At 38.4% G+C, this 27,284-nt stretch overlaps 6 protein-coding genes and 1 pseudogene across 13 annotated transcripts; 4 read left to right on the top strand and 3 right to left on the bottom strand.

The window, feature by feature from the left end:
* The first annotated feature begins 984 nt into the window (after positions 1–984).
* On the top strand, positions 985–2,439 carry LOC148698916 (uncharacterized; annotated as a pseudogene).
* Positions 2,440–4,602: 2,163 nt separating this feature from the next.
* Positions 4,603–6,058, top strand: LOC137719477 (RPM1 interacting protein 13). Its single transcript, XM_068458514.2, has 4 exons — positions 4,603–5,053; positions 5,407–5,493; positions 5,605–5,623; positions 5,800–6,058. The coding sequence occupies exons 1-4, from the start codon at positions 4,721–4,723 to the stop codon at positions 5,913–5,915; spliced, it is 555 nt and encodes a 184-aa protein (XP_068314615.2). The 5' UTR covers positions 4,603–4,720; the 3' UTR covers positions 5,916–6,058.
* Positions 6,059–6,088: 30 nt separating this feature from the next.
* LOC137720279 (nascent polypeptide-associated complex subunit alpha-like protein 2) lies at positions 6,089–8,758 on the top strand. Its single transcript, XM_068459325.2, has 4 exons — positions 6,089–7,086; positions 7,195–7,297; positions 7,818–7,936; positions 8,031–8,758. Exons 1-4 carry the CDS (start codon positions 7,000–7,002, stop codon positions 8,376–8,378), a joined length of 657 nt encoding a protein of 218 aa, XP_068315426.2. The 5' UTR covers positions 6,089–6,999; the 3' UTR covers positions 8,379–8,758.
* A 587-nt stretch (positions 8,759–9,345) lies between these two features.
* Positions 9,346–10,857, top strand: LOC137720278 (nascent polypeptide-associated complex subunit alpha-like protein 2). The gene is made up of 4 exons (XM_068459324.2): positions 9,346–9,505; positions 9,589–9,706; positions 10,068–10,186; positions 10,285–10,857. Exons 1-4 carry the CDS (start codon positions 9,419–9,421, stop codon positions 10,633–10,635), a joined length of 675 nt encoding a protein of 224 aa, XP_068315425.2. The 5' UTR covers positions 9,346–9,418; the 3' UTR covers positions 10,636–10,857.
* A 632-nt stretch (positions 10,858–11,489) lies between these two features.
* On the bottom strand, positions 11,490–16,632 carry LOC137719976 (uncharacterized). 8 transcript variants are annotated; one of them, XM_068458959.2, is made up of 7 exons: positions 16,379–16,627; positions 16,104–16,150; positions 15,151–15,859; positions 13,446–15,019; positions 13,202–13,318; positions 12,911–13,085; positions 11,490–12,819 (listed from the first exon to the last, which is right to left on the bottom strand). In XM_068458959.2, exons 3-7 carry the CDS (start codon positions 15,842–15,844, stop codon positions 11,675–11,677), a joined length of 3,705 nt encoding a protein of 1,234 aa, XP_068315060.2. In that variant the 5' UTR covers positions 15,845–15,859; positions 16,104–16,150; positions 16,379–16,627; the 3' UTR covers positions 11,490–11,674. The 8 variants fall into 8 exon arrangements, with proteins under 8 accessions (XP_068315060.2, XP_088546667.1, XP_068315062.2 ...); XM_088690541.1 differs by having other exon boundaries at positions 11,490–12,798; positions 16,379–16,594; XM_068458961.2 differs by having other exon boundaries at positions 15,151–15,851; positions 16,379–16,544.
* A 3,487-nt stretch (positions 16,633–20,119) lies between these two features.
* On the bottom strand, positions 20,120–21,303 carry LOC137719453 (protein SODIUM POTASSIUM ROOT DEFECTIVE 2-like). Its single transcript, XM_068458487.2, has 2 exons — positions 21,068–21,303; positions 20,120–20,611 (listed from the first exon to the last, which is right to left on the bottom strand). Exons 1-2 carry the CDS (start codon positions 21,189–21,191, stop codon positions 20,262–20,264), a joined length of 474 nt encoding a protein of 157 aa, XP_068314588.1. The 5' UTR covers positions 21,192–21,303; the 3' UTR covers positions 20,120–20,261.
* Positions 21,304–23,937: 2,634 nt separating this feature from the next.
* LOC137720117 (heavy metal-associated isoprenylated plant protein 9) lies at positions 23,938–26,898 on the bottom strand. Its single transcript, XM_068459128.2, has 5 exons — positions 26,354–26,898; positions 25,950–26,127; positions 25,575–25,747; positions 25,377–25,467; positions 23,938–24,653 (listed from the first exon to the last, which is right to left on the bottom strand). Exons 1-5 carry the CDS (start codon positions 26,372–26,374, stop codon positions 24,151–24,153), a joined length of 966 nt encoding a protein of 321 aa, XP_068315229.2. The 5' UTR covers positions 26,375–26,898; the 3' UTR covers positions 23,938–24,150.
* Positions 26,899–27,284: the final 386 nt, after the last annotated feature.

The raw sequence follows: 27,284 nt of genomic DNA, 5'->3' as shown, positions 1-27,284 counted from the left end.
AATCGTGCATGTTTATTGTATATCGTACGATTAATTTTTGTCAAATATTATTTATGTTCAATTTTAAATAAAAAACTTAAAATATTATGATCTTACGATGTATGATGAACGAACATAATTTACAAATTTCTAGAATCCTCACAAAAAGGATTCGGATTCCCAACCCTGCAAAAGCATTAAGAATTAAAAAAAAAAGAATTATTAGCTCAAATATGTTTGATTATAATATTTGGTCAACAATCAAATGGAATAAAGGAGGATATGTTGAGATACAAGGGTGTTGAAAAGACTGGTGGGTAATAAATGATCACAGTAAATTGGCAGAAGTTTTCTAGAATTGGTAGAAGTTTTCAATGTCCATGCAAAGTAAAATTGAATTTGTAAATGCATGGAGATTGTATTGTCAAGGGAAGTGCTGTAAACTTCAATGAGCAATTAATGCATCAGTTTGGAGTTGCTCTATATATAGAGCACTTCGTATGTTTTCAAGTGACAGAAAAATATATAAGAAGAGAACGAGAGAAAATATCAATAACATCATCTATTCCTCCGTATTTATTTGTTATCATCTTATGTTATAGTTTTAGTGTGACATTTTTCATCTGCCTCGCACCTACCATTAAAAAGTTATCTTTCTACCTTTGACCTATTTATAACACGTTATCAGCACAAGTCTCTAAATATAATTATTCTCTCATCTCTCTTCGCCGAACGAAGGAAAGAAAAAATGTTTCCTTTAAGGTTTTTACTGTTCATCTTCTTCCTCTGCCTCAACTGTGCGGTATACCCTCGCGACGAACTGTTTGCTTCATGCCTGCTCTTAGTTCTCAACCTAACGATTACATACATCTTTGATTTCTTGTTTGGTTTGGATATTGATTACTAACCCAGTATTTATTTATGTTAATTTTACTGCAATCCAAGATGGTGCGGTACAATCGCCCATCTTGAATTGCAAATTTATTCTTACTGCGATTCAAGACGATGCGGTATTATCACCTATCTTGGACTGCAAATTTTAGGTGGAGCGGTATAATCGCCCACCCTACCTTGCATATTTAAATTGGTCTGCTGTTTAATTTCATTGCAATTTTAGGTGGTGTGGTATAATCGCGCACCCTGCTCTGCGTATTTAATTTTCCTACTACTTAAGTAGTGTGGAATAATCACCCATTCTATGTTACATTATTTCAATGAGAATTGTGCGGTACAATCGCCCTCCTCATTCACCCTGAAAATCTCGAGCCAGAAGTTTCGAGTGCTTATCATTTTGGCCTGAAGATCAAAATGAAAAATTTGTAAGAACCAGAAGTTCTAACGTCATATTCCTCCAGGAATACATATTATTGCAAGTTCTTACACATCTCATTTTCTTTTAGAAAAGAAAATGGCGAACTTGGCGAAGCTTGAATTTGCTGCCCTGGATATTACCGGGAAGAATTACCTGACCTGGGTATTGGATATCAAGATCCATCTGGAAGCAGAGAATCTTGGAGATACCATCAGGGAAGAGAGTAGCTCATCCTCTCAAGATCAGGCAAAGGCCATGATTTTCATTTGTCGTCATCTTGATGAGGTGCTAAAGAGTGAGTACTTAACGGTTGAAGATCCGTTAGCTCTCTGGAATGCCTTGAGAAATAGATACAATCACCAAACAACGGTGATTCTTCCAAGGGCCCGCTATAAGTGGACTCATTTGAGGATCCACGACTTCAAGTCAGTGGCAGAGTACAATTCTGCGTTGTTCAAAATTACCTCTCAAATGAAGCTCTGTGGGGATATTCTTACTGAAGAACATATGCTGGAAAAAAACTCTCAGCACATTTCATGCCTTCAACGTGCTCATGCAGCAGCAGTATAAAGCGCGAGGCTACACTGAGTACAACCATCTGATATCTGTGCTTTTAGTAGCTGAACAGAACAATGAGCTCTTGATGAAAAACCATCATTTCCGACCTACTGGATCTGCACCATTCCCAGAAGTGAATGTTGCTTCCCTCGAGGTGAACGTCCAGAGGTGATAATCATAAACGAGGATGTGGCCACAAACGAGGTCGATAGAACAGGAAAGGCAAAAACCATGGAGTTCAGTTTCACAACTAGGTTCCGATGCATAATTCAGGCTCGAGTTTCAAAAATGTGAATCACCACAAAGGCAAAGCTCATATGAACAATGCTCCCAGGAACTCTGAAGGAGCCTGCCATAGGTGTGGTGGTAATGGGCATTGGGCGCGTACTTGTTGTACCCCAAAACATCTGGTGGATATGTATCAAGCCTCTCTCAAGGAGAAGGGTGTCGAGACCAATTTTCTCGACCAAGCTAGACCAATGGATATACCTGATCCAGTGTTTGACTTATCAGGGCAGTTGAACACAACTCACCTAGATGTTCAAGATTTTATTGTGGAAATGAGAAATGAAGTATACCGGTCCAATTGAATCATTGATGTACTTTTATTATGCTGAACTTGTAGTATTTTAGATTCAATAAAAGTGGCATGTAAATTTCTTGTGATAACTTGCTTTTAACTCTGATTCTCTTACTCAGAGAGCATGGATAAAAACTGTGGTTATTCTCAGAACATGAGAAATGGTGGAGATATTTATCTTGCAGACAGCGCAACCACATATACAATACTTTGTGATCGAAAGTATTTATCAAGCTTAATACTTACAAGGGTAAGGGTAACAACAATATCAGGACCTTCATATGTAATTGAAGGCTCAGGGAAAGCCCAGATTATGTTACCAAATGGAACAATATTGTCCATACAGAATGCATTGTATGCTACTCTATCTACTCGAAATTTGTTGAGTTTCAAAGACATACGCTTAAATGGATACCACATTAAAACGAAAAGTGCAGAAAATGTGGAGTATCTATGCATTACCTCCAATGATACCTAGAAGCGTATATTGGAGAAGTTGTGTGGTTTGTCGAGTGGATTGTATTATACATACATAAAGACAATTGAATCACATACTGTCATGAACCAGAAGTTCATTGATTCAAAAGTTTACATGCTTTGGCATGACCGTCTGGGTCATCTAGGATCTACCATGATGCGTAGGATCATTACCAACTATAATGGACATCCATTAATGAACAAACACATTGTTGTCTCAAATGATAACCCTTGCAAAGTTTGTTCTCAAGGGAAGTTGGTAATTAGACCATCACAACTAAATGTTGATGCTGAATCTTTATCATTTCTGCAAAGAATTCAAGGGGATATTTGTGGGCCTATTCGACCATCATGTGGATCATTTCGATATTTTATGGTTTTGGTTGATGCATCTATCTGATGGTCACATGTTTGTCTCTTGTCTACTCGGAATGTAGCCTTTGCGAAACTTCTTACTCAAATAATTAAATTACGAGCACAGTTCCCAGATTATCCCATTAAGTCAATCCGACTTGATAATGCTGGTGAATTTACGTCTCAAACCTTTGATGATTATTGCATGACATTGGGCATTGATGTTGAACACCCTGTTCCTCATGTCCATACTCAAAATGGTTTAGCAGAAGCATTGATCAAGCGACTTCAGTTAATAGCTCTCGTGGGTGATAAAATCAAAGTGCTACTTCCTTAATTGGACCCCATCTTTTTCTCGAAGAAACTTATCTTTTCCAGAGACCCAGAGCCTGAGATGTAAATAAAAAAAAGTTCGACAAAATTCAAAACCGGAAGAGGTCCAAACTCCTAAGGTGTCAACTCTTTAACAAAACATCCTCACCAACCCTGCCAACATGATCATCTTTATGAGAATTTCGAAAATTCATAAATTGTGTATGTTTATTGTACATGGTACGGTTAATTTTTATCAAATATTGTTTGTGTTCAATTTTAAATAAAAAAACTTAAAACAATTTATGATCTCACGATGTATGAACGAACATGATTCACGAATTCCTAGAATCCTCACAAAAATGATTCGGATTCCCAACCCTGCAAAAGCATTAAGAATTAAAAAAAAAAATAATAGTAGCTCAAATATGTTTGATTATAATATTTGGTCAACAATCAAATGGAATAAAGAAGGATATGTTGAGATACAAGGGTAATATATATTAATTGTAATGTTCCACCAAATACATTATCATTGGTATAAGATATATAACTAAGGGTCAACGCTTGAAATCGAAAATCGAAACCAAAATATGAACTAAGTCAGACTGCATCAAACGGCTAAAGCTCCTAACAAAACAAAAGTACAAAGATGTCCGTGCCCTTAACATGCTTATGGGAAATGGATATGTAAGGTTATAGTATCGTTCTCTCTCATGATTTGGATTGTGTTTTACTTACATAAAAAATCAAGAATAAAATTTCATACCAGAACAATCAGGTATCATTCTCAATCACAACTTCTACTAGTCCGAATAAGTAACGATGAAATAAACAAACAAATCCGCTTACTAATGGCAAGCATATGACTTTATTCCAGTATATGGAATCCATACAACCCGTATCAGGCCCAAATAATTTGGAACTTGGGCCTCGACAGTTTGAACAAAATAATTCACAATTTTGGCCCGGCCCAAGTTATCGTTTAAAACATGGCGGTCCTCCTTCCCATTTAACGTTCTCGTTTAAAACGCAGCAAGAGCCAAAAACGCGACTGTTCATCCGAAATTCGGATTCCGAATCTCAGACGAAAAGAGATTAAAAAAAAATTCAAAATCCTGGGTAACCGAAAGCGAGCCAGAGAGAAAATGGGTGAAACCGGAATCGACGTCAGAGTGATTAATCAGCCGTCGTCGACGCCGTCGCGCGTGAAGAAGAAGAAGAGAGTGACAACCCAGAAATCGCCCCAGAAGGCTCCGCCGACTTCCTCCGCGGAGGACGACGACGGGAGTCCAATCAGGCAAATTCTCTGTGTCAAAAACAAGGTTGATGTTAAACACTTCGAGGACGTCGAGGACTGCTTCATTTTGGATTTCGATCCCTCGGAGCCGGTGCAGTTATTCAAGTTGTCCGTGTCGAATAATGGTGGTGGTGGTCACGATGGTTCTCCCGATATCGCTGTTGTTGCTGAGAAAGGACAGGTTTTGATTTTTACCCATGACCCATTTGTTTCTTTGTGTCAATTTTCTTTCTTTTGTTTGGTTTCTGGGAAAATGCAGGTGAAGAACTGAATTTGAAATCATAACTCCATTTTATTTCTTTGTTCTTGTGTTTGGTTGCTGGGAAAATGCAGATGAAGAAATGGATTTTAAATTATAACCCCATTGTGGCATTTTTCCTATGAACCTTCAGATGTTTAACCTCAAAAGATTTGAAATTTATAAGAAGTTTCCAACTTTTGTGCTTATTTGTTCATATTCCAATTTTTGTGAAGTTATGAGCTAATTTTGTGAATATCTGATGCCTTATTTTGGATTGAATTGATGCTGTATAGGTTGCTTGTAGAGACTATCCACATTCAAGGCACCTCTGCCTGAAATTTCCTTTCGGTACAACACCCCATGAGAGCTACTGTGATCTGGTAATGGAGTTTTACAACTTCAAATCTTTGCGTCTTGTGACTGTATCCCTGATTCCCTAGTTCTATTGTTTAACTTGGCATCTGAAAAGTGAATTCACTGACTTTATGCAGTGCTACTGCTACGTTTGTGGGAAAATTTTTAGGTGTTCCGGGTACACCAAAAAAATTTGGTGTACCCACACTCATTAAAATTTGATTTTATTATTTTATTGAAAAAAAAGTGAGGGTAGGGTCCACCATTATGAGTGAGGGTACACCAAATTTTTTTGGTGTACCCGGAACACCCAAAAATTTCTCACGTTTGTGATTCTGCCGCTCCATGTGGGTTATGGACACTATCACATTGCCATGCCGCCGGGCACATTGGTGATTGGAAGTCTAAAAGGATGTTGAGGAAGCAGCAAGCCGCGGTGAAGAAGTGAACAAAACTCTCGTTGTTTAGCCGAATTGCAGTTAATGGGATATGAGAAATACCAAAAAACTGAACTGTTGTTCCGCTATTAGGCCGATTTGCAGTTACGGGATGCGAGAAATACCAGGAAGGTGAACTGTTGTTTTGCTCGTAAGCGGTCAAGTTCAAGTAATTTTGTTCATAGGGAAGGTACTTGAAATGGCGTTTGTTCTGACTCGAAAAATTGTAGTTACTGATGAACTTATGATGTTGGTAGAGATGGAATCAAATTTGATTAGTTCAATTCGAGTTGCTTTCTTGTTTTAGTTTGCAGGTATAAGTGGGTTTTTAGTGCTGGTAACCGGAATTGCATATGCCTCATGACATGGAAAAGCATCTATCAAGTTGCATATGTCTTTTGTTGCTTATTCGGAAAATTAAAATCTTCATGAACGTGATGGTTCATCAAGCCGCGAGTATCTCAAGGTCCTTTCAATGACCTACGTTGCGTTGAAGGGATATCTGTATGCTCTGATTGATTGCGGAAAGTCCTGTGAGACCTTAACCGGATGTGTAGTCATAGGTGGGAGGTGGCGACGCACAACGACCAATCATGTCCCATTGCTTGAAAAAAAAAAACTCAAAAAATTGGGTGATCGTAGGTTAGCCTGTGGGTAAGTTCCAGCAGGACTTTGCTTAACTGGACACATCAATTGGTAACCAAAATTTGGCATAATAAGTTAGTGTCTTTAGAATTATCTCTCTCTTAACATGATTGCAACATATAAATATGTAATTTAGGCCCGTCCCTGCTGTAAGTTGCTAAATTTCTTGCACCCGAGTTTGAATTTTCTTAATAACACACGTGATTTAGTAATTGACCTTACGTGTGCCAAGATATGAATGTGGGCAACGTTACAAGCGAACAAAATAAACGAAAAGCCCATATGGCGGGCCCACATGTAACAAGAAACCCTTTGCCCTCGCGAATCATCATCCATCTCCATCACGCTGTCTCTATATACGCGCCGCTGCTCCTGCCCCTGCCGAACGGCTAAGACTGTTCCCCTTTATCCGTTTCAGAATTTCCAGAGCTCCGCCGAGGAACACAAAAGATGTCACCGGCTCCACTGGTTCAGCAGGAAGCCGCCGCAGCCGACGAGGTCTCCTCCGTCGAGCAGCTTCTCAAGAGCTCTAATTCGGTAAAGCTCTTCCCTTTTCTCTTTTTTGTGGGGATTAAATAATTTGTTTTCATTTTCCGTTTTTGTTTATTTACTAAACTTTGAATGGTGGACTGGTATTATTGGTAGAACAAGGAGGAAGACGAAGTGGTGGTCGAGGACGTGAAGGACGACAATGACGAGGACGAGGACGATGACGAGGACGACGATGATAAGGAAGACGACGCTCAAGGTTGCTCTTTTTTCCTTCTTGTCTTTTCGATTTTACGGCATATTCGTCATTTTGTTTCTGCTGTTTATTTGTTCTCTGTGCTTCCTGAATGTTCTCTGTTGCTTGGAGTTTTGGATTTGTTACGAATGTTAGCAGCACGCAGAGGATGAAAAGTTCAGATTTTTATAAAAGCTATGGAAATATTGAGAGCATAAAAGTTTTCTTGGCTGATTTTGATGTTAGTTTTTGAGATGTTTTCGACCCGAAACGTAGATGCATGATTTTGTGTTCATTTGTGCTAATGTTTCTAGGATTCATATAGCCGACCCCACTTAGTGGGATAAGGCTTGGTTGTTGCCGTTGTTGTTGTTTTGACACGAAGTGTAGTTCAGTTTGTTCTGAACTGTAAAGATTCAAACCGTTTTCGTTCATTTATGCTACGGTTTCTTTGTGAGCCTGATTGTTTTTGGTGTTTGATTACAATGAGTATGTGTTATTTATGTTGTCCTTAAAGTGATCTTGATTAGACGATGATGAACAGGTGGAAGTGAGGCTTCGAAGCAGAGTAGAAGTGAGAAGAAGAGTCGAAAGGCAATGTTGAAGCTTGGGATGAAGCCTGTTACTGGCGTTAGCAGGGTTACCATCAAAAGGACCAAAAACGTAAGTTGATGTTTGGTTTCCAGTTGGTGCAATTGGGATATTGTTGTATCATGCTCGATATTCATTGTTTGTTTGCTATTTCTTGGTGTTTCAGATACTATTTTTCATCTCGAAACCTGATGTGTTCAAGAGTCCAAACTCTGACACCTATGTCATATTTGGCGAGGCCAAGATCGAGGATTTGAGCTCCCAGCTTCAGACACAGGCTGCTCAGCAGTTCAGGATGCCAGACATGAGTTCTGTGATGGGAAAACCAGAGATTTCGGCAGCAGCTGCTGGAGCTCAGGATGAAGAGGAGGAAGAGGTTGATGAAACCGGGGTGGAGCCTAGGGACATTGATTTGGTCATGACGCAGGCTGGGGTATCCAGGAGCAAGGCCGTCAAGGCGCTCAAGACTCACAGCGGGGACATTGTCAGCGCTATCATGGAGCTCACCACATAATTGGCCAATGTCAATAGTTTTTCTCATGCTCATTGTTTACTTGATGAGTGTTTTGAATCAGTGTCGTGTCGGTCATTGGTTTTTGTAGCTCAATCGGACGCCCGTCTATGTGTATCTAGATTGCGCTTCTCTTTTCTTTTGGGGACTCAAAACATTGGCAGCGATGGCTTTCAGGTTTTCTGATGTACTTCACTCCTGAGTCATGAGTTTTTAAAGTTTTCTATTTTCATCTTTTAATTCTTCCTCGTAAGAGTTGTCTGCTTCATGGATTAGGATGTACTTCACTGTTTAATTAGAGACGAGATTTGACCAACTAGTACTAATGATACCAACAGGATCCTCTTTGGATTTTTTTGGTAAGGATTCTGGAGATTCGTAAATCGTGTTTGTTCATTGCACACTGTGCGGTTAATTTTACTTGCAAATAAGCAGTCTATCAAATCTCACATCTTATCAAACAGTGTCTATAGGATAGCATGGTTTATGTTGTCATATAGTATTACTGTTCGGTGATATTCATTTTTACTTGTAAATAAAGAGTCTTAAGTTTTTCTGTCGTAATAAACTCTTACCAATAACAAGAATCAATAAACAATAAATAAAAACAAGTAAACACAACAAGGTGGTCCAATGGTTCAGACGAATTCCAGGACCATATACATGACACGTTCTATCATACAATGATGTTCATGAGAGGCTAAAATCCTCTGTGAGTCTTTCTGGCCACCGAAAATATGAACTGCTGTGATGAAGCGATGAACTGATCCTATTTTATGAAAAGAATTAACCAAAACAAGTGGTGAACAACAGGATAAAAAATGAGTGCAAAAAACATTTTCCATCGGAAAAATATTGCAAGCGATTTAATGATTGGGCTTGGTGGTGCCGCCAAAAACTAGCGGGCCCATTCAGAAACCGAAACCCTTTGCCCTCGCGAGTCATCGTCTCTCTATACGCCGCTGCGTCAGCGTTACGAATTGCTAAGACATCATATTTTTATCCGTTGCAGAGCTTCTAGTCTCCGCCGACAAACCCGAAACATGTCACCGGCTCCACTGGTTCAGCCCGAGGCCGCCGCCGCCGAAGAGGTTGTCTCCGCCGACCAGCTTCTCAAGAACACTAATCAGGTAAAGCTCCTCCCTTTGTTTAAAGTACCCATTTTTTGTTTGGTTTATATGTGTTTCGAATTCCGAGCTGCTACTGTTGTCAGAACAAGGAAGAAGAAGAAGTCGTGGTCGAGGACGTCAAGGACGATGACAAGGACGAGGACGAGGACGATGAGGACGAGGACGAGGACGACGATGATGATAAGGAAGACGGCGGTCAAGGTTTGTCCTTTGTTTTGCTGTTCTTATCGTTTCGATTGCTTGAAGTTTTGGATTTGTCATGGATGTCTTTGCGTTTTTTAAGGGCATGTTTGATTGGTAGGAGCATATAGAGGGTGAAAATATTAGAATTTTGCAAAAGCTATCGAAATAATGAGAGCGTAACAGGTAGCTCGAGTGATTTTGATGTTAATTTTGAAGTGTTTTCGGTAGAACCCAAAAGCCGAATCGTAGTTCTGTTTGTTGAAAACTATAAAGATTCAAACTTTTTCGTTCATTTATACAGTATTTTTTGCTGCTCAATCACAATGAGTATGTATTATATCTGTGTTGTGCTTCGAGCAATGTTAATTCGATGTAACAGGTGGAAATGAGTCATCGAAACAGAGCAGAAGCGAGAAGAAGAGTCGGAAGGCAATGCTGAAGCTGGGTATGAAGCCTGTTACTGGTATTAGCAGGGTTACAATCAAGAAGACGAAAAACGTAAGTTGCTGTTTGATTTCCGGTTCGTGAAATTGAGATATTGTTATGGCCAATGGAACCGTCGATGTTGATTGGTTGTTCTTTTTTGTGTCTTTCAGATACTATTTGTCATCTCGAAACCCGATGCCTTCAAGAGTCCAAACTCCGATACCTATGTGATATTTGGCGAGGCCAAGATTGAGGATTTGAGCTCTCAGCTGCAGACACAGGCTGCCCAGCAGTTCAGGATGCCGGACATGAGTTCTGTGATGGGGAAACCAGAGATTTCTGGAGCAGCTGCCGGACCTCAGGCAGATGAAGAAGAGGAAGAGGTTGATGAAACCGGGGTGGAACCTAAGGACATTGATTTGGTCATGACACAGGCCGGGGTGTCAAGGAGCAAGGCTGTCAAGGCTCTCAGGACTCACAGCGGGGACATTGTCAGCGCTATCATGGAGCTCACCACTTAATTTGTTATCCTCGTGCTCGTTGTCAGTTGATGATGAGTTTTTTTGAGTCAGTGTCGGTCGTTAGCTATTGTTGTCCAAACGGACGCTCGTCTATGTGTGGATTTATTGTGCTTTTCTTTTCTTTTGTGGACTCAAAAGACATTGGTAGTGAGGTCGTCTGGTTTGCTGATGTACTTCACTCCTATGTCATGAGTTTTTAAGGTTTCCATTTCGTCTTTTAAATCTTCCACATTAGGGTTGTCTCTTGCAATTTGCTCGATCTCGCTTTGCTTTGTCAATGACATGGATCGAACCTGGGGTTGTTTGGCAGCAAGTCTTAGTGCTCGTTTGGATGTGCTTTTTAAATGATTGAAAGCATTTTTAGTGAAGATGTTTTTAAAACTAATCATTTGTAAAAATGAAAGTAAATTCAGAAAAAACACTTAAAAAATGTATCTTGCAGAAAGCACTTTAAGTGCTTTTGAAACCAAAAATCATTTTCTCTAAAAGCGTTTTCAGTCGTTTTAAAAGCACATCTAAACGAGTTCTTATTTTATCACAATGGAGGACATGGAATCGATGCCCTAAAAGGAGACGAGCTCGTATTTTGTCATGTTAGAGGACGTGGAATCGATGCCCTAAAAGGAGCAACATGTGCAAGATTAATTCACCCTAACAAAGCTAGTACAGAATTGTAACATCATAAGCAATCGTCCGGCTGCGACGCCTGGATCCCGAGAGGACCCTTTTCGAACCTCGTCCTTAACGATTGTCTCCGCTAAGGTGCGCGGAGTAGTATAAAACTGCACCCGGAGCTGCGAATGAACGTGTAATGAAATGCATGCATGCATGCATCCATGCACCTGCCCACACACTATCGAAGACTTGATCGTCATTACATAATTGTAGAACACATACGTTCCGAAATATTCAAATTAAGTTCACAAACTTTGTACAAAAATATCGTATCCAGAGTCATTTAGTTTGGAAATAAGCAAAAGAGGAAGGAGGAATCATACACCACCCAGGAAGGGATGTTTTCTTTCCAGCATCTGGTTCTTCAGTTCTGCCCCCAAACCTCCTCCTTCATGACATGTTCCCAATCCGAGGACGAGCTATCGTACCAACCTGCCGGAAGCAGATTCCCAGGCCTGTTGATCTTCTGATTATCTGTCGGTGGACTGCCCACGAACAGATGGAATTCCTTAGCAGTCACCATATTACCTTCACTTCTGCCAGCTTCATGACTTTGCAACATAGGTTGCTCCTTCAGTTCTGAACTTTCACCCTCCGATCTCTTGCTAATAAACGGCCAGGGGTTTCTCATACCAGCATATCCAAGACCACCAGTTTCCGGCAGTTGCTGCCCTTCTGAATGCATGTAAGAGTTGTCAATCCGGGATTTAAGGATCTGAAGCCTCGACATAACAGAATCCTCACAGTCGTTTCCCCGGTCGGTCGTGATAGAACGAGGAGAATCATGGATGTTGATCTCGGGCATTAAGCTATCACTCGTGTTAGGTGCAACTGCAGATATCTTGGGGTCGGGAAGATGTTGCCCTTCAGTATGCAAGTCAGCGTAGTTTTCAATCCGGGATTTGAGGATATGAAATCTGGACAGAACAGAAGCCTCGCAATCATTTGATTGGCTGGTCGTGATTGAAATGGAAGAATCCTGGAAATTGAACTCAGGTCCCGAAAAATCACTTGCGTTGGGTGCAATTATGTCACTCTTGGGTTCAAGACACACATTGGAGCTGGATGATTCCTCCATATTGGCAGAACTAATGAATTTCGATTTCTCAACCCGGTCTTTTATGATACGAAATCTGGCCATAACAGAAGCCTCGTAATCATCTGTCATCCCAACTGTATCTGATGTAGGAGAATCCTGAATGGAAATACCATGTGAGGATAAGTTACCATTTACTTCAGATGGAATATTATCAACCTTGTTCGGTTCAGAAACCTTGGAGCTGGATTCACCCCCATTGGCAGCACCGATCGAATTTGTGTTCTCAACACGGTCCCTTAGGATACGAAATCTTGCCAATACATCATCTTCCTGACTTAATACAGGTAAATCCTGGAGATTTGAAGTTGGACAATCCTGAGCATCAGGCGTCAATGGGTTAACTGGGTTTGAGTCAGGGGAAACATCAGCCATTGATTGCTTCACCATATCTGCATTATATTCAAAGCCGTCTGAAACACAAACACAATCATAAAATAAAGATAAGATCAAAGTTTATCATTTATAGGTATAAAACTACGGCCGTAATGAAAGAGCATAAACCTTCGGATTTCTCTGCCTTGCACTTATCCATTTCAATCTTTACACGATTAAAGCGAGCTTTATAATTAATGGAACATAATACAGCTTCAGCCTCAAGCCATAGATTCTTGTACAAGAGGGCTTGAGGGTCTGTTTCCTCAGCCTGAAAATTCTCACTAAGAATATTCTTTATAGCCTGAAAAACCAAGGTCCATGGCAAAATAAGTAGCTAATTTTTTTGTACTACCTCATCCCTCAACGGCAAGCAATATAACTTGACATTTTACTTTATGATGCTAGGTATAGGGGTACCTGAGTCATTTTATCTTCTTTCGCCATGTTTTTGTCACTTTTCACAGAAACAGAACCTGTAACTTCATCCTGAATGTTAGAGGCAGATGCCAATGGGACCCTGTCTGCACTCACAACCTGAAGAAATTATTCAGCCAAGCAAAACATTATTATAGAGTATGAGGTAGTAACTGCATGGTGAAGCACCCGCTATTCATTTGAAGGTTTAGTCCCAAATAAGATTCCAAAAACTTAAGCAGCATACCTTATTATGCTCTATGAACTCTCCGTTCCACTGAGAAGTATTTTGCTGGAACGATGGCATTTCCTGTGTCGGTGACAATTTCTCGCTGTTCTTTGATATGCAGATATGCAGGTTATTGATCACGGCTTTTATTGCCTCGATATCATTTTTCTTCAATTGAACCAAGCCATATGAACAATTACTAAGCAGCAATTCTGACAAGCTATTCATTGTATCAACCAGCATCTGTGCACCCACTTTCAGCATAGAATCTTCCCCATCAGATTTGGAAAGCTTAGTAGGTGCTTCCTCCACAGACGAACACAATATATTTTCTACAGCATGAGAAGGCACATGCAATGAACCATATTCCATAGTGTCACTGACATTCAGTTTAACATCTGGACCACAAGTCAGTGTTGTTTTCTTCATTTCCACTGCTAATCCGTCTTCTCCACCACAACCTTGTTCCATTGTGTGAGAATGGCCAAAGAGACCAAAGGAGTTTTCCCCATTCCCTGATTTATGGAGGACATTTCTGTAACTTTGAGGTCCTCTACCATGGCTTGTTTCTGAGTCATAAGTGGTCTTCGCGGTATCATCTAATTTATGTTCTCCAAAAGCTGAGTTTTCAACTGAATATCTCTTCAAAGGAAGGGTCACACCCTTTTCCAGCCACCCAAGATCATGGTATTCAACGGTGTTCTTGATAGGCTTTTGGGAGGAAGCATTTTCCGCAGCGTTTAGTGGAAAAATCGGTGGCATTGGAAAATGCAAACCATTGTAGTCCTCTAGTTTCTTTATCTGTTCTGGAACCCCTTCTTCAGAGGATTCAAATGGAGAAAACCGACTACCAGGAACTCCTTTCCAGCAAGGCGAGTCCACAGCTGGATTATTAGGATCTACATTGTCAGATGAACTCGGAAACGAATTGACGGTTTCATTTGTATTAAGTGCCACATTAAAAGCACCAGGACTAACATGAGGATTTTCCAGTCCAGACTTCGCTTTAAACACATGATCCCATGGACTCTTGTTGAGACTTCTATTATTTGACAGCTCTTCATTTCTTTCTGCAAAGAAGCTATCATTTATTCCAAGAACACTGTCAAGTTGGCTTGAACTGAAACGACAGTTGCCTTCAGAAACTTGTGGCTGACGAGACTCTTGTACACTAGAAAGATAATAGTCATCACGACCTATCTCAGCTGCATCACTTCTGAAATTCAACCTTTTGAACAGACCTATCTCTGGTTCTGAAGATTTAGTGCCAATAGCTGGTATTCTAGTGGCAAGGGCAGAGGACAATTTTGAAGTGGACGAAATATCATCCATACTAGCATCATGCTGTTGTTGCTCAGAGAATACACTGTACGGTGCTTTACAGTTTGTGGTGTTCATGACAAATTGTGAGGATGATGGCTTAGTATGGATTTCTGGAACTGCTGAAAAGGATCCCGTGACATCAGCAGGGATGAATTTGGAATTTTTCGCCAAAAAGGATTTATCACCTAAGTGCTCTGCACTTACAGATCCACCATGCTTTTCCCAACCCTGAATATTGATACCATGTGATGCTTCTTCACATGAGGGGTCTGCACATTATACAGATAGTTAGGGGAAAATAAAGTAGGGTTGCATAACAAACAGGAGGTGAACAAAAAAGGAAAAGAAAAGTAGTTGCACTGGAAAAATTCCATAGACGCATAACTTGGGGAAGACATACCTTGGTTCATGTAATTCTTGTACAGTGATGAGCCGGAAACATCAGTCTTCTTTGAGCAGAAATTTCCATTAATGTCTCCCTGTTTACCCTGCTCCCACTCCCACAAGCCACCCCACTGGGTAGTATACTTTGGATCAGAAGGGTTTTGAGTGTAATCATTGTGAGAGGAGCTATCCAAGGGAGCAAAATGAGTACTAGACAGCCAATCATAACTCGGCTGACTAGGAACCACCATGGGGGGAACACTCGGAACTGTTGAGGATAGATAAGAGGGATAATAAGGTTTGGCCTCAACAAAACTAGTTGCAGCAGCATTGAAGGATTGATCGTACTTAAACGTACTGGGAGAAGTTGTGGTAATAGTGTTCAAGGCAGGCAAGTTTGTATTGGATGGTTCAACAGTCTGCAGGCCTGCATATCCATACGCATTCGATGGAGGAATTGAATTGAGATCTGGGGTGGGATTGGCAAAGAAATTAGATGGGGTAGTGGTCGGGTGAGAAGGAAGCCAATTGTGCAAAGAAGAATTCATGGGGGCAACATAAGGTGGCTCAGTCACATCAAGTGAGCTTGACATGGGTTTTGGCACAGGCCGATCGACAGTAAAAGGTGGCGCTAAAGCCGATAAACTTGAAGGCGATGATGATGAATATGGATAAGATCCTCCAATTCCATAAGGCACAAATCCAGCCATTCTTAGACTTTGGTTCTAACACGCAAATTAAAGTAAATTGATCAAGATCCACTAAAATTAACATCAACTAAGAGATACTGAAATAAAAAGGTCAACCAGAGCTAAAATTTCCAAAAACATGAACATCACGACAAAAATCAAAACTTTATGAAGAAACCATTTGTCAAACACAATAAGGATTATCAAATAACAATGAAATTATTATGATCTTTGAGAATCGTGCGAAAAAAAAAATGAAACAATTGGTGATACTGCTTACAATATGATGACGATCAGAGCATCCGTTTTCAGCAATCACCCAATTAACTGGGTAAAACAAGAAGGAAATGAAAGCACAAAAGCTGTAAAATTTACAAAACAGTAGTATTCCCTTGAATATGTATATATATAGTTCTCTTGCTTAACTATATCCTACAGCTACATCAATAAGAAAACCCAGATTACAGAATATGGTAAGAACAGCAAAATCATAAACCAATCTGGAAATTAATCAAGAAATCTGAGATTTTGAATCAATTGGAGAGAAATTCATACCAGAGGAGTGACGAGTGAGGGAGGAGAGAGGAGAGAGAGAGAGAGGCAGAGACTGGTGGCAGAGTGTCCTCCGGGTCTTCACCGTCCAAGAGAAGCCAGGAAAAGGAGAATTTTGGGCTCAAAAGTCACCCTCTTTGGTTTTGGCCCTTGATTTACGCTTATCTACAAAGAAGCCTCTCTCATTTCGAAGAAATGATTTATCTCCCCCTACTTTTGACAATTCATTTTTCTTCCCCTGAACTTGTTTTCATCTCAAGTGCATTTTTGCTCACATCCTAAAAGTGAGGTGATGCTCACTCTTCTTGTTTGTTATCGTTAAATTAATTTATTTTAATCGATCTAAAATACGAATATCACAATTTAAACTAATCTAACGACAATCGGTAGGAGTGATGCTCACTCCTACTTTAGGAGGTGGGTAAAAGTATTCCCTCCATTTTTTTTTTCAAATCCGGCTGAAGATTCAACATTAACCTTCTGCGTTTGACATCTTAAGTTTGATTCTTCTACTCTCAGTATTGTTTGTATAAACAAAGTACAATGTTCAACTTTTATGTTTGCAAATTGTGAATCAGAAAAGAAAGATTATGGAGTTGTATGTATGAATCTAGGTCTTAAAATTGAAGTAATTCTTTAATGATGATCAAAATATTGTTTGACAAATCAATTCATATCATAACATGTAAATTAGTAATTAATACCATATAACAATTTTTCATGATGAAGAATATTAATACATGAGACCCTAGTTTAAACAGTTTTAAATAAGGAAAAAGCTTGACCGCATGGTTGATCAAAATACATTTAAAATCATGAGACTCTTTATATTTTAATTTTGCACCAGTTTTATATTTCTCTAGTACGATATGTGAGTTGTCATAATTAGGTAATCGTTTTCAGTGATAGACTTTATTATCACGAGCTTCATTGCAAAACTCGACAAGGTTTAGGTCCATACTTATGAGAGCAAAGGAGTTGTAAATGAACCAAAAGAGCGTCTGAGAGTGTGAGTCGTTGGGTGGGACAACTCTCAGAGAAAATGCAGTGCATCTTCTTCAACCATCTTTCATGACTCGTTTCTATCGTTTGCAACTAATTGTCGAGTGAGAAAAAGTTTAAAGATAGCTCAAACTAATTAGCTACTAAACCAAATTTGAACATGTCACAAAATATAATTTGTCTTCTCAAAATTTCAACTCTATTTATAATTATTTAATTAACTACTGTTTTAGTCAAGTCGTTGGAAAATCTTCAAGATTAAATGTCCACACCGACAGCTTTCTCTATTATTTTTTATGATTCAAACTTGTGAATGGTTAGACCGACCAAGCAAGCAGTCGGAGGCATGGAGTGTTTGTGGTTTTGTTTCTTAGTTCATGTTCACATAACATATATAAATATAAATATATATTGATATACATATGATCTGAATTATTATAAAGCTACCTGATTAAGAGTCCTGATTAATGAATCATGGATAATCAATCATAAAATTTGTCACCTTTTGTTCCGTCCCATCATTCAAGGGTTTTTTTTTTTTTAATTATTTTTTTATATTATAAGTTTGAACACGTAAACTGAAGACTTACAGATGTCCCGACTAAAAAATGTGACTATGAGACAAAGACTCAAGACAAAAAAGATAAAAGAAGACCTAGGAACACTTAGTTAGAGACTTTAAGAAAAGATATAGTATTTGGAGCTAACGAAAGATATGACGCAAATTCGAACGCTGTGGTGTTCAGTGTTCTAGTATTTGTACGGCCGATTGCATGGGATAAGTATTGGTTTTTGTTTTATATTATAGGTTATATGTCATTTGTCAGTTAAGATATTGAAGCAGTCAAGCAAATATACCTAATAACTGCAAAAGAAATTAGATTTATGTCTAATTTTATCAAATTGTTTTCTTGCATTAGTTTATTTGTTTACCAATTTTATTATAATTTAAACGATATATATGTCTCAAAGCATTTTTACTGATAACGGGCTATATTCCATTGACACAGCTTGAGGCTTGATCTGCAATCAATAGAATATTAATAATCTTAAATCAGGAAATTAATTAGTTAATCATCATTTGATCTCTATTACGGATACAAAAGAGACTAATTAATCAACAAAAACCTGCTGCCTGCAATATAAAACTTGTATAATATATGATCCAAGATTACATATGCATGTATGACTAATTACGATAAATTAAACTAATAGAAGATTACTGCAGAAAACAAAGAATTTCATATACATACACCGTTTTCATGGAAGCATACTGCAGCATCCAAAAATGAATGCAGATAAAGTAACCAAATAAAAAAGATATCAATGAAAGACGTGCAAATTAAGCAACCAATTAGAGAAAGAAAGCCGCCCAATCCATCTCAGGATCGTGTATCCATCAGTGATGTACTAGCTTAAAAATATAGATAAAAGGAAGAAGCAGCGTCGTGAGTGGACGCCGGCCGAGAAGCTAGACGAAGATTATTCACGAGATCACGAAAACTGGTATTGTGCCGCCTTGCTGGTACGAGCTCCTCCGCCATCCTCGCAAGGGCTGCCGTGTATAACCCTAGCAGCTCTGCAACAATGCCTACCCTTATCATCCCTTCTTTTATAATTAATTTTCTCACCCCCGCAAATTGTAGAGCCTCCGTTCAAGAGAGCGAGAGCGGCTACTGAGGGAGAGGGAGAGAGAGGTATTGATTGGTAGGTAGCTGTATAGTTAGTAATTACCGCCTTCAAAGCTTTGTTTCAAAGTCGTAGATGGTTGGTGACTTTATATATACCTTTTAGTTGGTGTAACGTGTGGGTTTTATTTAGCCAAATTTGATTTTAAAGGTAATGGATATCAATTATCAGGTGAGGTGACGGCAAAAAATGCATATAAATCCATGTAGATTATGCATACAGATTATATTTTATCTCTGGTTGGATTTTCAACTTTCTGGTATCTTCTATTTATTTTCCGATCGAGTTAGGCATAATGTGGATTATGGACGAAAATTTCCATATGGTGAGACTTCTTCACCCAGATTACGTACACGGTAATCACATTTCTGGTCAGCGTTAGGCGTAAATTTTAATGATTAAAGCGGTATTAATCACGTTTTGTTCGCCTGGTTATAAGACTTTTGTTTGTACTCACCTCACCACTTTTTGTTGGCTGATGTGGCAAGAACCCAGTGGAGGGTTTTGGATGGATGGGCGTGAAGTGGCTTAAAAGTTAGAAAGTTTTTGTGTACTAACCATATTTTTATACTTGAGAATTCGCATCAAATCAGCAGGGGAAAATGAGGAAAATGCCATGTGGTTCTGCTTTTTGTTGCTTTCCCACAAGTATCTAACTTAACATATGTGATTTTCGTGCATTTGTACATGCATATGTCATTTTATTTAGGTAGTATTACAATTCTGAATTGCAGTAAATTGGTAACTATATGGGCACATGATCATCATGCTGACCCTACCAAAGAGTTAACAAGGAATAAACTTGTCAAATCGTGCCAAATAATTTTGAATATAAAGAGAAAGAGGGGATAGATAAGACCAGTACCCAATTTCTTCTGACTACCAAAGTGAGAGGATGCCGATCAATGGAGGAAGTCTGGTTTACGAACCACTACAGTGAGATTTTTACATATCGATTTGACTCGGTCTTCTTATTTTGGGTGTGTTATCACGAGTGTATACTTATTTTAACTCTCTATCTCAAGTAGAGGGATAACTAAGTTTTAGCGGTAATTAAACAATACCAGCTTCTACTGGCAGATGATTAAATTCCACACAACTAAAGTACATAGTAGTTATCTAATCCAAATTGCAACAAGAGGAAGGCAGCAAGCATTATCTTCTTTTGCATTTTCTTATCGATCGTTGTATATAATCAATTAACGTTGAGCTTCAGCCTTGAGGGTAATGAATAAGACCTATTGAAAACTTTCTTCCATGGAGTCCATGCTTTCCAGCTCAAAGATCGAACCCTAATCAGAGCCAAAGAAGGCTTTGTGTATTTACCACTTGAAGTATTATGAATAGGAGAAGGAGAGGAAGGTGGTGGTGTTGTCACCGCTGGTGGTTCTGGTGATTGATCTTCTAAGGCGATGTTGTCTTTAGGGTTCCAAAAACATGCGTGTTTTCTCTTGCTCCTTACGGTTGCAAGCACATCGTATTTGTTGCATATTCCCCATACCGTCACCTTTTGTTCGTTATAATCCACCTTCACTGAGTATATCCCTGCCCGTACATATAAATATTGTTACAACACAACATTAGTTAGGGTTTAGTTCACACTTTTACTGCTGCTTAATACCCCAACTGGACCAACCCAGACTGTAAAATGAGTGAAAACCCTAATGTATAGCCACAGGCCCACAAAAATTATCTAATTTCAGGCTGCAATTTTGCGAAGGGCCTAGGATATCAGACATAGTCAAACTAAACGACTGCTACTATAATGTCTCACTCATGACCTGGGCGGGCACACACAACACAACAAATTAAAACATAAAACTTGAGGGGACTGACCACCTTGCAATGTTGCATTGTTAGGTTGAAGAAAATGTTAGAAAATATTAGTACTTTAGATTTATATGTGCTATGACTTCCAACTGAAATACCTGAGAAAAATATCGACAATGGTGGCGCTTAGCAATATATCATAATATGTACGTATAGAGAGGTATAGTTTACCTTTGAGATAGGAGAGGGTCTTCTTTATTTTCTTCTCACATCCATGAGAATAGAGAGGAACCATCATCTCCACATACTGCGCTTCTACGTTTTTGCAGGCAGGAACAATTTGCATGTCGGCCATATCGAAATCCAAACTCTAATTTAATTATATAAAGCTTCAAGATGTATGCATGCATGCAAGAGATTGTTGTTCCTGTTGTTCTTGAATGGTTTTTTGAGATGTTCCCCTTTATTTCTATGTATCATCACATTTTCAAGGCTTTATATAGGATTAAGTTACTAGACATTGTAGGAGGTCGACGTCCTCAGCTAAGTATTCCTGGACATCTTTACAAAAGAAAGGGTATAGCTAGGCTGATCGAGTGTGTTTTTTTTTTATCATGGTTATGTTTAAGCTTTACCATGCACGGTTGCTGATTGACCAGTTCGTATGATTAAAGATTATTAAGCAATAATATTCCTGATTAAAGATTATTAAGGATATTTTGATTAGAGAAAATCTTGGTTTGGATATTGGAAGGATGTGTCAGCAGCGCTTGGATATACAAAAAAAGTGCATTGTGTGTGTGTGTGTTGATCTCCCTTTCATGCATGCATGCATATCTGCTGGTCGTTCAGTTTTATATAGTTTTCAGATTATGACTCCCATGTGGCTTGTTTTCCTTATCAACCAAGTTTGGCTTTCAGACTTTGGAACTTTCAACAATACTACTTTTAATTATTAATTATCTTAATCCTGATTAAATTTAACATCTCTCAATCATGTAATTCCTCTCGAGATAAACATTCGTACTCACGGCACCATGTCATCATTTTGCGCTCTTATATTGGTTATGCCGCCGTGCACATGCATGCAAGTTTTATTCTTTAATTTCTTGATCGTACCAGAACAGATGAACCCTAATATCCCACAAATGCCTAAAAGTCTAGAAAGTACCAATATTGAAAAACGCTAGGCTAGTCCCACAGTAAAAGTGGTTTTCTAGCTACTTTGTTTAGTTGCGTTGAGAATGATCAAGAAGTTAAGATACGTATGCTTTATTTCGAGTGAAAAAAGTAGCTTCTGAAGTTTTAAAGTTTTAATTTTCATTGATGCTTTAATCATCTTTCAGGCTTTAGCTTCTGACTTCTAATGTACACTTTGTTTTTTAACTATTTTGTTTCCTTAATTACCGTGCGTTATTATATAATAAGTTTGGTTTCTCAAGAGTCTATGTAATTTAGGTCGACTATATTGAACCAAATATGTATAGAGAGTTAAGGGAAGAAAATTTCAAAGCCTAATTTGTTTGGGGATTTGTTATATTTTGCATTGGGGCTTAATTTTCCGCTACGTAATATATATTGAACAAGGATACTATTTACGTTCCCTACATGAATTATAAAAGGAGAAGTATTTTGTTTGGTAAGATTACAAAACATATCTATATAATCGTCTGTAGCTTACATAACTAGTGTTTGATATTAACTAAAACATATTGTTAGTCGAGCATAGTATTTCGAATTAAGATTCTCTCACTCCAAATTCATCTCCTTTTTCTTTTCTTTTTATTCGAATGGTTACGATTAAGCTAACATTTTGTGTTGAATTTTTTATAAACAAAAAAAAAAGTGTGAAAGAAATCAGAAAAAAGGAGAATTTGAAGTAGCAGAGAAAATCCTACTCCTCTCACACAGAGGGGACGATTGCTTTGAGTTATGCAATCACAACATTTCCTCCTCCTTCGGCCTTTTGGCTATCCGACGGAGCTCACATTGTATGTCTTCCACTTTTGAGAAGCAAATGACATGCATCGGTCGGCCATGGCGGGTGCGTGCATTGTTAGGCTTGTTTTGTGAATGCGACAAAACGACAAATAGACAGGTGCGACGGCATCACCGTCTCTGCCAGGCTAGAGTATTTGATTGTGGGTCCCGCTCATGGCTCTCTTTTAACGTGATGCCCTGGTGACTCGGATTTCAAGTACTAAAAGTTGGAGCCCACCATGTGAAACCCACACCACACCTCTGTTTTTATCTCAGGGAATCTCGACGGCCCCAATCAGATTTGTTTCCTGTTAACGACTTATCCATATTACATGTGACATGCACAAACACAAAACCTGATTTTTGGATTTAATTACGTTAATTAATGGATAAAAAGATTAGATCATATGTTGGCTTTACAACCTTGATTAATTTGTAAACCGAAGACAAATGATTGCAACAAAAAATATTCGTTCGTCATCATGAACCGAATATTCACGAGTCAGAAACTATTTCCTCTAAGAAAAATGGTAAGGAGACTTAAAAGTGAGATTAATTCTCTATCATTTTATGTTTTAATATTCATTTTATAATGTTGGCATATATATGAACGTTAAATTGTGAGGTTACATAGAGTTAATAAAGAATCTCACTTTGAGAGAGTTTGATTAGCGTTTATGTTCCTCTAATCCATTTCGTGTGTAGTTTTCACTTAAGAGGGCATCTCATGAGACATGATCTAACTGTATGATATTAACATGTGCTGCATGCATGAAAAAATAGCACACAAATCTTGTGTAATTCTTGTTCACTTGCTTTGGTTGTTCCAGCATTTGCTTGACCTGGTTCAATTTTTTGAGCAAGTGATTTGTGATTTATTTGAAACAGATCACGTGACGTTATTATTTCAAACATACATATTTAATTTTTTAATTAAAATAGCTTAAAAAGCCAACTTTTACGTAACTAAAGCTAACCCTTTGTGCCGCCTTGCACGTTTACAAATACCAGAAATTTATTCTTCCTACAATATGCTTGTGTACCTATTTTATTATGTATTTATATAGTTCATTTACATTTTATAAAACGTGAATAAGTAACTACATAATATGATAACAAAATGATTAACTAAATATCTTATTATCAATTTGTAGGAAACATATATTATATTTATTCCACTTGATACCATATCCACCAAATTAACTCAAAACTTGTCTAAAATTCTGGTCACGAGTGGTGGCACTTTTATATATTACATAATTAAGTAACATAATAACATTTTAATACACTGTTATTATGGAATATTGAAGGATTATTGATCGTGATCAAGTTGTTCATGAAATGCAACATGCATTGGGATTCTCATCACTGAACAGCTGAGGAGGTGGGATTCTCTCAATCACGTAAAGAGGTTGATAATAGTACTGCATCATTCTTTTCATCTGTTCCTCATCCATGCCACTATTTACGTAACTGCCACTCATCATCTCTTCCACCTTCTTCCCCTCTTCTTTGTTCTCCTCGCCACCTTTCTCCTCCTCCTTATTATTACTTTCTCCGCCGTCAGCTCCGCCCTCTTCTTTCTTTCCCTCCCCTTCTGCCGGTTTATCCTCTTCTTTTTTCCCTGCATTTTCTTCTTTCTTCTCCTCTTCGGGTTTTGCTTCTTCTGCAGCTGGCTTCTCATCTTCTTTCTTCTCGGGTTCGGGCTCGGGTTGTGGGACTATTCGGGCTTGCTTCTTGGTTCGTCTATACACATACTCTACTAGCTTGTCCCCGTCTATGGTCCCTGTCACCATCACCTTCCCGCTACTATGTTCAGTCACAGCACTTTGCACTCCTGCAGTAATTAATTTATCAATTAGTTTAACAGACAAGACACCGTGCAAAGAGAATTTCTTTTATCTCAAGCAATCATATATATATTGAAAGCCATCGACCAAAAACTATATATATGTTGAAAGCTAGTGGATTTTACATACAAAATGAGCTGGATAGATTGCCCCAATTATTGGAAACATAGAAAAGGAGCTTTGTGCAATTTTTTGTTTAAGTCGCATCTAGCCTATTGGACCACGTCAGATAGGACCCAAATTTTTGTAGTTTTAGGTCAGAATGAACCCTTACGTGGAGAAATTTTTAATTATGACCGGAACATAAGTGGTACACCACGTGTTTTAAGAAGAATGGTGGAAAATTTTATTTTTTAAGTTATTAACTTTTTAGCACACATATCCCATAATTTGTATAGTGACACATGGTGTATCATCCCCTATACCGGTCATATTGAAAGGTCTCTCCCTTATTTGAAGTAATATTTTGGCACTTCCCATTTTTATTTGCCATTTCAGAAAATGGCATCATGTGCTATGACATTATAAACTACACTCTACGCCATAGTAATTTTTTGAGTAATTTTTCAGTGTGATTAACACTGTCACATGAAGGTGTGATAGTCGTACCCCGAATTTAACCCACATTAGTTGTAATTCATACAAAGGATACCGTTTATAATTCAGTTTAACTCAAATATAAAGAGAAAAAAAAAAGAGAGGATATATACCTCTGAGTTTGAGTATCTTTTTCTTGAGTTGCTCTGCACAGGCCTCACAGTGCATGTTAACTTCGAGTTCTACATTTACAAGTCCACTAACCTGAAGCAATAAGAAACCACCCTTATAAGTTCACTATTTTAACAAATGTAGTTTAATTTTCTTCAATGTGATTTGATTAATTTTGATTAATAAGGTTTCGGTTGGACCTGTGAGGCAACAACTTCTGGAATAGGTTCACCCTCAGCAGCTGGTAATGGGGACAAGACTTTTGCTTTTCTCTTGGTTTTCTTCTTGATTTTATTGCACACTGCCTGAGGCTCCACTATTCCCTTTATGGTCACTTCATTTTTAGCCATATCTATCAAAACCCCCTCCACTCCTGCATTTTAAAAAACAAATTGTAATAACCATGCATACCAACTATAAACATAGAGTAAAAATAAAAAATTTCCAACGGGGTGAGGCTGTGTAATAGGCTTAACTTACCGCCAGAGTCCTATCTTTGTCGTAAATAAGTTCCTCTAGTAAAAAAAAAACAGTGAGAGAGAGAGAGAGAGAGGTGGGAGAATGAGAGGAAGTACCTCTAATTTTCATGATGGACCTCTCAATCTTCTTTGCACATCCCACACAATGCAAGTCTACAAACAACACGAAGGGAGAAGGAGGCTTTGGCTCTTCCTTTTTCTCCTCTTCTTCTTTCTTTTCCTCTACTTTCTCCTCGGCCTTCTCCTCTGGCTTAGGCTCTGCCTTAGCTTGTTCCTATCCAATGACAAAGAGTTGATAAGCATTACATTTCACAGTTTTACGTGTGTGTAAAAATATTTGTTTTGTGTTTTTGTTAACTTATTAATTTCAACTTATATCAAATTGTTATTTGCAGAAACGAGAAATGACATCTTTCGTAAAGAAGCCAAACAGTGTTGTTACAACAAACTCATGCAGATCCATACAAGCCAATTAGAAAACATTAATGCAATCCACTAACCTGCTTAGCCTCTTCACCCATTTGTTATCTTACTGAATTATGAGTATGAACTTTGAGTTCCCCGAAATTGGACAGAAAAATGGAAGAGCAGAAGATAGAGAGAAAGAAGGGGAGAAGGCTAGAAGAGAAGAGGGTGTTAATTTATATGCAGGTGAGAGGAGTGAGCTGATGGAAGAGTATGATGGATGGACGGCTGCAGTTGGGATATTAGAATATAAAGTGAGTGTGTTACTCTACAGCACATGCAAAGCCACTAAATTATACAAAAGGGAGCTCTTAATATAATGTTTCTTTTTGAACTCTTGTTCCAATCTCCATGGCAGAGAAGGTAGAAAAAGAGAGAGGAGATACCAGTGGAGCAGATTTGGCAGATTTATAGAGCAGCAGGGAGAGGTGAATAGATAGAGAGGAGATGGAAAGAAAAAGAAAGAGAGGAAAAGATAACCACTTGAAGAAAAAAAAGGATAATAATTCCATGACCCACCGACTGGTGGATTTTTCATGACAAAGGTGGTGAAGTGTACATGTGTAACCGTTTTAGTCTCATTTGGACAACCTGGATACCTTGGTCCTTAAACAACTTATTCAAAGAGTTGAGTAAATTTCACACAAGGAGAATTTTTTATTACAAACTAATTACGCAGTACTATTTTTAAAAAAATTAACACATGACATAACAGTTATAGGTAATCTGGTATAGCATGATAAATCATTCATTATCACCGTTTGATTGTCTATTTATGTGCCGCTTCACTGATAATCTAAAGCAAGTTGTGGTTCTTATAAGAATATGCAAGGTCACTTAAATTTTCAATGAGAGACATTGCTCCACACCTACACATGTCCCTCACATATGACGACACTTAAACATGCTTGGACATAAAAATCGCTTAACTTTCTGATTAGAGACAAGCCTCCAGACCTAACATAA

This window comes from Pyrus communis, chromosome 1, assembly GCF_041283825.1.
Source record: "Pyrus communis isolate YQ-2024b chromosome 1, ASM4128382v1, whole genome shotgun sequence".
NCBI lineage: Eukaryota > Viridiplantae > Streptophyta > Magnoliopsida > Rosales > Rosaceae > Pyrus > Pyrus communis.
This window is presented reverse-complemented; position numbering and strand designations above follow the sequence as displayed.